General features: G+C 37.1%; 1 protein-coding gene across 2 annotated transcripts; it reads right to left on the bottom strand.

Annotated features, from left to right (window-relative positions):
* Window positions 1-83: 83 nt before the first annotated feature.
* Window positions 84-9,453, bottom strand: klhl6 (kelch-like family member 6). Of its 2 annotated transcripts, XM_037790890.1 has the most exons (8): window positions 9,315-9,453; window positions 8,353-8,636; window positions 8,109-8,274; window positions 4,749-5,198; window positions 3,707-3,944; window positions 2,994-3,196; window positions 1,721-1,934; window positions 84-591 (listed from the first exon to the last, which is right to left on the bottom strand). In XM_037790890.1, exons 2-8 carry the CDS (start codon window positions 8,607-8,609, stop codon window positions 293-295), a joined length of 1,827 nt encoding a protein of 608 aa, XP_037646818.1. In that variant the 5' UTR covers window positions 8,610-8,636; window positions 9,315-9,453; the 3' UTR covers window positions 84-292. The 2 variants fall into 2 exon arrangements, with proteins under 2 accessions (XP_037646818.1, XP_037646817.1); XM_037790889.1 differs by lacking the exon at window positions 9,315-9,453 and having other exon boundaries at window positions 8,353-8,737.
* Window positions 9,454-12,360: the final 2,907 nt, after the last annotated feature.

Raw genomic sequence — 12,360 nt, forward strand, 5'->3', positions numbered from 1 at the left:
CAGTTTGCATGCTTCTGCAATCTTTACGTTAGCTGTAAAAGCCATGAAACAATGTATTTCTTGGTATTAAAAGTCATCTGTTATTACTGTTGTACATTCATTTTTAATCAGTATCAAATCAAGTTTCAACAATTACTGCTGTTACATAACATTATACTGTTAAAGGTTAGATAGTGATTGACTCCTAGTATTTCAAAGTGGCATAAATTGACTTAAAATGAACAGCAATGCAACAAATGATCTCCTTTTCCCTTTGTGTTCCTCTCCATGTCCTGTTCACAGAAGTCTTGTGTCATTGGCACTCTGAAACAGGTGCTATTCTGTGTATGTGTGTGTAGGACTTCATGAGTGTCACGCTTCCGTGGTGCGACACTCCCAAAGGTAACACACACTCCTCTGTCAACACCCCTCGGTCAACGTCCCAGCACATCACCGTGGAGATGACTTGGTTCTTGTTATCCCGTCCCCCAGTGATGAAGAGTTTGTTGTTGCAGGCAGCGATGGCACAGCTCGCCCTCTCACCCAGACGGGTCACCAGGGTCCAGGAGTCTGACACAGGTGAGTAGCAGTACATGGCATGCATGGCACCACCTGGGAGCAAGACACAGAAACCATATTACAGTTCATAAATATATATACACACATTTGCACATCCATTTCTCACACAATTAACCAGACACAGATGACCTCAGTCTTGAAAAAACAACAATTATTTGTACAAGTTTTGATCTGTTTTTCCCACATTGTCAGTCACAATATGAGAAAAGTAGTGTTTACACTACTTACTTTTCTTTATAAATATCAACATATATAGACACATGTATACACATAATCCAGATTTAAAGCCACCAACTTGCAATGTTGGAGGAAGTATTTAGATCCTTTACTTTAAAGATACACTGTAAAAAAAATTGTTTTTCCGGCAGCAGGGGCGCCAGAAAATGTAAAAAACAGTAATTATCTTTATATAAATAGCCTTCGTTACTGTAATTTTACAAGAAATATTTGATTTTTAACATATATTTATTGTTAGGATAGAGTAATACACCGTAAATCTAAGACCATTTACATATAAATCATAAATGAAACATGTAATTTTACGTTGCAAAAGCCTAAATTTACATTAACTCAGCAGTTTTGCAAAAGAAAAATCTGTATTTTTACAAGAAATATTTTTAGAATTCCATGAAATCCTTTTCTTCAAACATAAATTAATTGTTAAAATAGAGTCATAAACCTTAAACAGAATAATTATCTTTAAAAATGATCAAGAAAAGCTTAAATACTGGTAATTACGATTGTGATTACAAAAAATACTGTAAGTCTAAGACCATTTATCAAATATAAATATAAATCAAATATAAATCACAAATGAAACATGTCATTTTTACATTTTTTTCTGTCATTTTGAAATACAGACAAAAAATGTAAAATTTCTTCAAAAAAACTGTAAAAAATACGTTTTTTTTTACAGTGTAGCAATACTCCAATATAAAAAAATACTCCATTACAAATATAAATGCATTGAAAATGCCATTTAAACTAAAGTCTTATTGGTAAAATATATTTAAAATATAAAAAAATACTCATATTACAGAAAAATGTCCCCTGTAAATATTTTACTACTACATATTATTGTGTTAATATCATTTCACTGTTTAGTTGGTCAAGGTGAAGCTAGATAAATGCACTTAGTTACCATCCAGCACTGCCAACTTACCAACTATATAGATGCAGTTCTTGAATGTGACTGCGTTAGTGCATTTGGTTTCGATGGGAATGGGCGCCCGCAGCTCCCAGCAGTCTGTCCCAGGTTCCCAGCACTGAACCTTATCAGTCGCCAACTTTCCATTGGGCCCTCCACCGATCACATAGATCCATCTGTCATAGCTTGCAGCAGCAAAGGAGCTCACACCTACTGCAAGAGGTGTCACCTGCAAGCACAGCCAAAAGGGCATCTCATGTAATGGAGTACAGCCAAACAGGTGTAGAAGTAAATATGTGAGATATATTGTTTAAAAGCAGTTTGGACTGTCAGATGAACAGTATTTAACACTTAATTTACGCAATAATAGTATAGTAATTAATGGTAATTATGGAGCTCCAAAGTGTTCAATATTAAATAAATAAATACATATTTATGAAATAAACAATCACGAGAATAAATTGTGGAAAATAGCCTATAAATAGAAAAAATATAATATATATAATAAACCTCAGCTCATCTTTCTTTCAAAATGCCCTTTTTCAAAAGTCTGCTTTTATTTCGTAATGTCACATTTTATTTCACACCACTCATTATTTCGTAATGTTCAGTTTCCTGATTTTTCAGCCAATCACATGTCTCCTGCCTCTCAACAACTGCTACCAGAATTATCCAGTTATCACCTGTTAGCTTCAACAACAAAGTCATTCTGAATCAACTATCTAGCTGCTGCTAATGAATGTGACTTTTGGGCAAAAAAAAGGGCGTTTTGAAGTAGAATGGGTATAATGAAATATAAATGATATCAAATGCAATTTTGTTATCATGAAAGTGAAGAATGAAGTAACATTTCTTAATAAATGAGTTGAGTTTAATGATTTCTTCTTTGTTAGTCCATTTATATATTTTACACAATTTATTTCTGCATTTATTTCATAATGCCTTTTATTATTAATTTAATATTGAACATTTACGGGTTCCATAAGTTATGGCCCCAATCTGGTGTTTGATTTTTGGTGGAATGATATCATTAAACCTGCATAAATCCAATATTTATTCTCCTTTTAGCTCTGTTTGGGTCTTCTGAGGAAGACTTATTAGCTACTAAATGCTCCATTACATGTATGTTTAAACTGCAGAATCAGGTGATAATACTCTGTGGGTTTGTCACTATGAGCAACACCTTTCACATCCATGTAGTCATTGTTATTATAAAAAATATATTTCTATTGGCCTTAAGGAACATTTGATGCAAAAGCACTATTATATAGAAGTCTTGTATGTGTACCTGTGCCCAGCGATTGTGAAAGGGATCATAGGCCTCCACGCTATCAAGTCTCTGAACTCCATCAAATCCACCCAGCGCGTACACCTTTCCCCCATGAACTGCCATCTTGTGTCTCCAGCGCCCGGTTGTCAGGGGCTCGATCTGGATCCACTTGTCCAAGGCGCCATTATATTTCCACACATCATGCTGAGTCTCTTTACCTCCTGCAACAAACAGGAGCATTAAAGAAAAAATAGTCACCTGATGTACAGACTTTCATCCCCAAACATTGACGTGTCACTGAACCTTTAGTTATGACTATCTGTGCTCTACATTTGGCCACACACATCATTCTGAGATGAACTCCCACGACCTAGTCTGAACTTTCACAACGTACGTGTTGCTGGGCTGCTGCAAGTAACCACTGCTGGGGTGTCAGTTCCTGAGTTGGGAAACACCTAAACCCACAGAAACTCTAACTGCAGATGATATCCTGTTGTTTTGTTCAGTCGCAGACTATGAATTCACTGATTATATTACTATATCTGATTAAGAAAAGCCTAGAAACATTTATAACAACCTGTTTACATGATGAAGATGCAAGAAAAATGGAGAGGCCTTAAAGAAACCATAGCTTGGCAGATACATAATCAGTAGACGGGGGACAATTTCACTTTCATCTGCACTGTAGGGGATCTCCCACACTTATTACAGTAACTAAGTCTTTTGCTCACCAGAAATGTACAACTCATTGCGGAAGGTGATGCACGCAAACTCCACCCATTTCCTGTTTTGGGATTCATCCTGCATCTCTGTGATTGGCAGCCTGGCGACCTCCAGCCTGCTGCGTCTGAGGGGGTCCAAACAGGTGACAGTGGAAATGAAGCGCTCGTCTTTAGTGCAGCCGCCGATGATCAGGAACACCTCTGATAGAAAGTGCCGCAAGCGTGGTTTGGTGCGTTCAGAGACCACCTGTAAACATGTTAAACAGCAGTGATTTTTTTTTTATTTTTACAAATTGTCTATTTGTGCAACATTAAAACTATTGATTATTATCTTATTATAACATTTTAAAGCGGCAGTAGGCAGAATGTTTTTGGCGTCATAGGGCAAAAATTTCCATAATAACCTTTCAGCATATTGTAATTCAAGTGTTCTGAGAGATAACTAGACTCCTGCACCTCCTCATGGCTCTGTTTTCAGTGTACTGTAGTGTACTGTTTAGCTGTAAAATGATAACGTTGCTCCGGCTGGTGGGCGGTGCTTGGTATTTCCTCAACTGATCTCAACATACTCACAAACTTTCTCATTTTACAGCTAAACAGTACACTATAAGATGTTTATGAAAATATCTGAGGCGAGAAATAGGCATTACAGTAACAGAATACTGATTCATATTTGATCAGCGCTGCCTAGTTTGACCGTTTGATTGGAGTTTGTGAGTGATTGACAGCTGCTCAGAGACAGCAGACTCCAGCTCAGCTCTGATTGGTTGTTTCCCATCGGTCTGTGAAATCTTGCAGATGCCATTAGGAGCACCGGAGGACACAGAGGTGTTTTTCAGATTACCTGTCTCATGCACTATTGTCAGGATATAGTGACATGTAGTATATAGTTTTATAAAAATAACTTTTTTTAAATCACATTTGCTCCAATTCTACCTACTGCCGCTTTATAGTAGATAGCTTTTGCAAAACAGCCTACCAGCATTTTGTTAAATAATAATCATGTCAGACACAACACCACATTTTTGGTCTTCCCTGATCGGCTACTGACCTCTCTGCCGGAGAGGTGATAGATGCGGGCCTCTTGCAGCAAAGGAAAAGCCTCACTGCAGTAGCGAATCAGTTCATCCGACTCCACTTTTTCTACAAAGTAAGCAGGCTCCAACAGTGGCAGCCGCACATGCGAAAGCAACCTTGCCAGTGAAAGACAGCGTTCGTCCTGCTGGGCTCTCACCCAGCTCATGAGGGCTTCAAAAACACTCTCCTCACATTTGACATCGAGGTCGTCCCTCAGCAGGACGGCCTCCAGCGACTCTACCGGCAGCTCCAGGAAGTCCTGCTGCTGGACCACCTGGGAGAAGTGAGTGGTAATGTAGTCCTGAGCCCCGGTCATCAAGGCCGGCAAGGCATGGCTTTCAGCGAGATTCAGGATCCCGATGCAACTCTCGAGGTGCAGAGACTTGCTCAGAAAGCCGGCACATGCATCCACCACACGCAGGAACTGCAAGAGACGAGGCCAGGCATTAGTGTCACTTTTCAGATCAAAATTGAGAAAGCACTCTGATGTGCACATCACAGGGTTTCTCAATATTGTCACTGATAAGCAGATGAAGCCACATTTCTAAGACCAGTGAGTTGCACCAGAATTCACGAGAAAAAGTTTTCTTGCCTTAAGCCTTAATAATAGCCAACATTTCATTTTTTACAGACTTATTTTGCAATCCACTTTTACAGTTTTTCTTGTAATCATTTCCGCATTTCTTACTGTTTACTGTGTTTGTTTTACCGATAAGCACTTTGTAACTCTATTTAGAAAAGTGCTATAGGCCTATAAATAAAGTAGGGCTGTCAAAGTTAACGCGATAACACGTTAACACAAATTAGTTTTAAGGCCACTAATTTCTTTAACGCATTAACGCAATCGATCTTTCGGAGGTTGTAGCGGGCTCAGCTTTAAAGCTAGAGTGGAGATACTGGTATCATATGAAACCAGAAAACCTTAAGAGTCTATTGGTACCAAGTCATGCTAAGGAGGTTCAATAACGCTCCAAATGTGCGCCAAATTTTGGCGAGGAAAAACTGGTCATTTTTAAAGGGATCCCTTGACCTCTGACTTCAAGATATGTGGTTAAAATGGGTTCTATGGGTACCCACAAGTCTCCCCTTTACAGACATGCCCACTTTATGATAATAACTTGCAGTTTGGGGCAAGTCATAGTCAAGTCAGCACACTGACACACTGACAGCTGTTGTTGCCTGTTGCGCTTGAGTTTGCCATGTTATGATTTGAGCATATTTTTTATGCTAAATGCAGTACCTGTTAGGGTTTCTGGACAATATTTGTTATTGTTTTGTGTTGTTAATTGATTTCCAATAATAAATATATACATACATTTGCATAAAGCAAGCACATTTGCCCACTCCCATGTTGATAAGAGTATTAAATACTTGACAAATCTCCCTTTAAGGTACATTTTGAACAGATACAAAAAATGTGATTAATTTATGATTAATCGCGATTAAATATTTTAATCGATTGACAGCCCTAAAATAGTGTTATTATTATTACATGCATATCCTCCAACTGTACCCTAAATCTTAATCTGTAATTCTAACCTCAATCTTAACCCTAGAACAGTCCGTTTAAGAAGTGAGTACTAACAAGAATGCATGAACTTTTTTTTTTATTTTCAAAAAACTCAAATTGTTTGTGACAAATATAAATGTGTAAAGGAGCACAAAGCCCTGCCTCCCCCCTTGTGTGGTGCAGCTGCGTAGTTAATTTAAGCCTATATGGAAAACTGATCCTGAGTGTAAACAACTGGGCAACTTTCACTTCCCTCTTTCACTCATCTCTTACTCAGTAAGATGTTTATTCCACTGAGTGGGGGAAGAAGATGGCCTAAAGTGAAAAGATCAGAACAATTTGGAGACTTTAAATATAGTTCTAAACTACAGCAGGGTCACAGTGCTGATAAAAAAAGCATCGCTGTAATAGAACCGGTCTTTCTGAATGTAAATAAATATGCTTTCTGATGCTAATCCTGTTCCGTAGTGTCTCCTGCCATGCCTTTTATGTGTCCCAACTGTCTGATAATAATTCAATGACACTGAATTAAAATGCAATAAATATCGACTATCTTGTATAAACGGTAGACTAGATTAGTTTAGAACTTCATGTCTAATTCTGGTAGTTCGTGTTTTTCTTTCCAATGAAGAACCACATGATCATGCATGGTCACACTTGTGTAGATTGAGAAAGTGTTACTCATCTGATAAAAACCCTTTCACACCCAATTGGGTCAGGTAAAAAATGTGCCAAGCTAAACAAAAAAAAAATGTTTTTCTTCACTGGATGATTTAAAAAGGTAACTTTGTTTGTTTTTTTCAACCTGAACCCTATTTTCCAATGTTTTTGTATCCCACTAACTAATAGGGACAACAATTTCTGAACTTGATCCAGTATTGAGGGAGAGTGCTGTACATGACAGCTTCTCACAGGCTTCAATGTAATACTATTGGGGCAAGCTGGCACCGTCATTTACGTCCACTAAAAGTGCTTGTTTTTGCCATGACAGGCTCTGATTGTTATTATAAGTGTCCGACATTATGGAAAGAGTCTCGCTCAAGGAGAAATCTCATTCTGAAATCTGGCTAGGTGACGTGTTAGCAGAAGTAAACGGTAAAATAGTTGAATAGATCCATGGTGGAAACGTTATTGCCAGCTGGGCAGAGTTTGTTGTGTTGGAGTACAGAAAGCGTAGCTTAGTGTTATCTAAAATATTTTCAATGTCATGGCTGAATATTTATTTTGCTGATTTCTACAATGTGGATAAGGTCTTTGAATTAAATGTTATTTATTTGAGCCAGAGTATACGGATATTCAGATTTCACAACGAGACTTCTCCTTTAGTGGGAATTTTACACAATAACAAACAGAAAGTGAAACGTTTTATTTCTCTGTAAGGTTCTTTCCATAATGTTGTCAGACACTTATAATAACATTCTGAACCGGTTAGTGGCAAAAACAAGCACTTCAACTGGACATAACATTACATTGATACTTGCCCTGCTTGTTTTACGGCTGTTGGTTACAGTGTTATCCCTAAATATTGGACCAGTTTAAAAAATTGTTGTCGCCATTAGTCACTTAGACACAAAAACATGGGGAAATAGAGTTGAAAAACACCAAAGTCACCCTTTATGTTTTGAGGATATATTTAGGATCTTATAAAATGCTTGGTTTAGGAAAAACTTTTTGTCTTTACTGGCAATTTGTAATGCTAAAAAATGTGAAAAAAAGTGCTCAAGATTCACAAGGAACTCTCCGTGTATTAGGCAACGAATGTGCAAAGTAAAGTACTAATCGAGTATCCTCTTTGACTTTCATTGTAAATAATTGTCATTTTACCTGAAATTGACTGGCGGCCTCTAGTATTCTCTGGACGTTTGCGTGTGTGAGGAGGGCATGGCTGGTGTAGGTATACTCCAGCAGAGAGTGCATTGTGCCACTGTCCAGCCCCTTCATTTCCACACGCTCATCATAACTCTCCTTCAGACCGCTGCAAAACATGGCCCTGCACAGAAAAAAATAAACAATCCTGTAAAACCAGCAGTATTCACAGTGGAGTTAAACAACACTGGATGTATTTTACCTGAAGTACTGGCTGGCAGCAGCGAGTATGGCTCTATGACAGGGGAAGTCATGTCCCTGAACACACAGCACCACATCGGTCAGTTCTTTGTTCACTCGTAAGGTCTCCATCCCTTTCTGCAGCTCCACAGGTAGACCTCCATCCTCCCAACGTAACTCACTTGAGCATCCCTGGCTGTTTCTGTCCTCGACTCGGCTGGAGTCATCTGCGAGAAGTGGCAAGGGACATTCTGTAGTCCTCTCCAGCGCGTCACTCATCCTTACACCAGAAGCACTTCAGAAACTCTGAAGAACAGCAGTGTGCAGCTGCTGTAGTTGCACCTGCACTAGTTAAATAGACCTCTGTGGTTACCGCTTGCAACAGTTGTGTCGCTTTGAGATGGGGATTTGTTTTTTCCTGTAGTCTACATACTTCCTATTCTTGTTCTGTGAGGAACGTATGTAGCAACGCTTGTTTCTAAACACTTCCTCTTCTTGTGCTGAATATAAATTTCCCCTAAGTTACCCAATTTTCCTCTTTACTCAGAAGCGCAGACGCCTGGTCTCCTCCAACAGATGACACCAATTACTGCAAATAACACTCAGCATCTTATTTGCATGGGATGGAAGTGTCATTGAAGTGTTAAATCTTGAATACATATCTGTTGTTGTGTGTCTATACATTTGCTGTCAACATGAACTCGCTGCCCTGAGGCGCACCTGAGGTGACCCTTTAATCCCTACTGCATTAGTTCCTGACCTGTTTGGCTTGTGACCCTTTTAAAGTGGTGTCTACTTGTGACGTTGCATATTATGTCTTTAGATTGAGAGCAATAGAATCAGATTTTAAAATTTTAAACTTGACTTGGACTTGCAAAAAATGACTTGTGAGCATAACTGCTTTTTAGTTCATGAAAGTATACTTTGCATGTTTTAAGTTATAGTTCTTAGCCAATGATTTATGTATTACATAAAGAGACTTACCCCTTTTGCTATTTGACTTGATGATTTGTGATGAGATTAAAAATAATAATAAAATGAGTTGTTCTCGCATGCCTCTACGGTGAACGGATAATCCAAAAACTTGATGAATTGAAGTAAATTCATATCAAAACATTCTTTTACAAACTCTCACACACTTTAATAGGCTACTCTATCAACAAGTAAGCACAACTACAAGCCAAGTATTCTTTTCTGTAGGCCTCTAAGGCAAGAATACTTAATTATATTTTTCTTAAGTATGCCTTAATCAAAATATATAGTAGGCCTATAAGCCAAATATACTTAACTTGTCTGTATACTTGTCAGTATAAACCAAGTTTACTTAGACTTTTAAGTATACTTGTCAGTATGAGCCAAGTATACTTAAGTATATTTTGTTAAGTATATCTCTGATAAGTACATAAAAAATAAGTATTTTAAGTTCAAAAGAAGTATACTAATAGCACACTTGAATAAACTTAATTTTGGTAAGGGTTGTCTTATTTTAATTTTGTTTGAGGCCTCAAGTGTCTTGGGTTTTTGTGTAGTCTGTTTCCTGTTTTATTTTGAAAGTTTCTCTCCCCATATGTCATGTAGTGTTTTACTTTCTGTCTTTGTCATTTTTCCCGCCTGTTTGCCACCACACCTGAGTTTCATTAGTTAATTAGTTCCTTGTGTATTTAGTGTGTGTGCTTCCCTGTTTCAGTGTCAGATCACCTGCCTTAGTTGCTTGTTCCACGGTCTAGTTTTGCTCCTATAGAGTTTGGTTTCGGTTATCAGTCTTCCCAGTTTGTGATGGATTATCTTCAGTTACCTGCCTGATTCTGGACTCAAGCTGTAAACTAATTTATCATTAAATCATTGGAGTTCTCCCTACTGTCTTCTCTTCTCTTCATCTGTGTTTGGATCCAACTCTGACATTTCCTGAGACCATGACATAAAGAGGTAAAACTGTCAAAGCAAAGACTAGATAACAGTTGAGAAAAAAGAAACACATTTTGTAGCAAAAGTTTTTTTCTTAACTGCTATCTCCAACAATACGTAATCAATAACATATTCATTATTTCTATGACTGCTATGTAAGTAGTAGTCTAAAGGTACGGTGTGAGGGATTTGGCAGCATCTAGTGGTGTGGTTGCAGATTGCAACCAACTGAGTACCCCTCCTCCGCTCCCTCCTCACTTTCCAAGACTGCGGTAATTTGTGCTGCCGAGTGTAAAAGCGTGGTAACGCCTTTCGCCTCGCTCAGAGGCCATCCTTACTATAATAACACCACTTTAGGTGCAGCAGAAGTCCGGTACCATGATTTAGCGCTCACAAGCGTGTGACGGACAGCAGGGGGAGCAGGATATCTGTTTCCATCCTTGATCACACAGTAGGTTACAGATGACTTCATGATAAACAGTCCATAATATTACACCCTGTCATCAAGGGCAGACTGCACAACAGAGTAAACAGCTTCTATGTAAGCTATGATTGCAATCAGAATATATTAGACAAAGGTTAAAATCTGTAGGATCTGGTAAAACCTTTAGATAAAAACAAACTTGAGGCATGCATATCTATCTATCTATCTGTCTATCTATCTATCTATCTATCTATAATATATAATATCTATCTATCTATCTATCTATCTATCTATCTATAATATATAATATCTATCTATCTATCTATCTATCTATCTATCTATCTATCTATCTATCTATCTATCTATAATATATAATATTTATCTATCTATTTATCTATCTATCTATCTATCTATCTATCTATCTATCTATAATATATAATATTTATCTATCTATTTATCTATCTATCTATCTATCTATCATATATAATATATAATATCTATCTATCTACCTATCTATCTATCTATCTATCTATCTACCTATCTATCTATCTATCTATCTATCTATCTATCTATCAATCATATATAATATATAATATATAATATCTATATAGCTATATTATCTATCTATCTATCTATCTATTTATTTATCTATCTGATATATACAGTATGTGTATATCATATCTAGCTATATAATATCTCTCTCTTTATTTATATACTGTATATCACTATACTTTTATGTATTATAATGTATATTATACTTTTATACCCTGCTGGATTTCTGCACAAATATTTGCAGGATTCTCTTATGAAGTGCAAGTTATTATAGGTACATAATTTATATTTTGTATCTATAGATTTTTAATGTCATACCTCTAATTTCCAATTTTATTTGTATTTATTTCATTCTAATATTATTAGTTTCCCCCCCCCTGACCTTTTAGTCTGTCTATGTGCTTCTGACTCCTCTGGGATTAATAAAGTATTATCATATCTTATCTTTACCTTTTATGAAAAGATCTAGACTATTTCACATTTTCTCATGACAGACACAGCTGCAGCAGATATGAATGTTTTCATCTTCTCCACTAAGTGGCACTGTTGCCCCATCCATAGATGTACAACACCATTCAAACTCTATCTAAATGAGTCCAAACTTATTTCCTGTTTTATATGTTTGGTGAAATAGGTCAAACTAGGACCCAAACTGTTTCCTAGCAACACGATTCAATCGCAGGTCCTTTATCTCCTCAACTCGTTGATGCATGATTGGATTATTATATTGTATGTTAATCATGTAAATGAATAATCACATTCTGGAAAAAAAAACGGAAGTTAATCATATTTTATTTTGAAACAAAATGCAAACAATGGTTGGTGTAGTGTATTCTCAGTGTGAAAAAAACCTTTAGACATGGAGGGGCGTCAATCTGTGAGGATGGAGAGCATCACCAGCTGCCTGCAGCAGAGAGCATGAGCGCTCACCTGACTGTTTCTCTCAGTTTGTTAAAGCTGTCATTTTTGTCCAGTTGATTTTGAATTACATTGATAATGGTGTCAAACCATATTTAGGCTACACAGACATATACATGAAATAAATAATAAATTCACAAGTACAGTATGTACTGTATGCTGCAGCTGTGTGTGTAATATGCAGGAAATATCTCAGACTTCCTCTTACCTACAGGAAACATTACTGTCTCT

This window comes from Sebastes umbrosus, chromosome 13, assembly GCF_015220745.1.
Source record: "Sebastes umbrosus isolate fSebUmb1 chromosome 13, fSebUmb1.pri, whole genome shotgun sequence".
NCBI lineage: Eukaryota > Metazoa > Chordata > Actinopteri > Perciformes > Sebastidae > Sebastes > Sebastes umbrosus.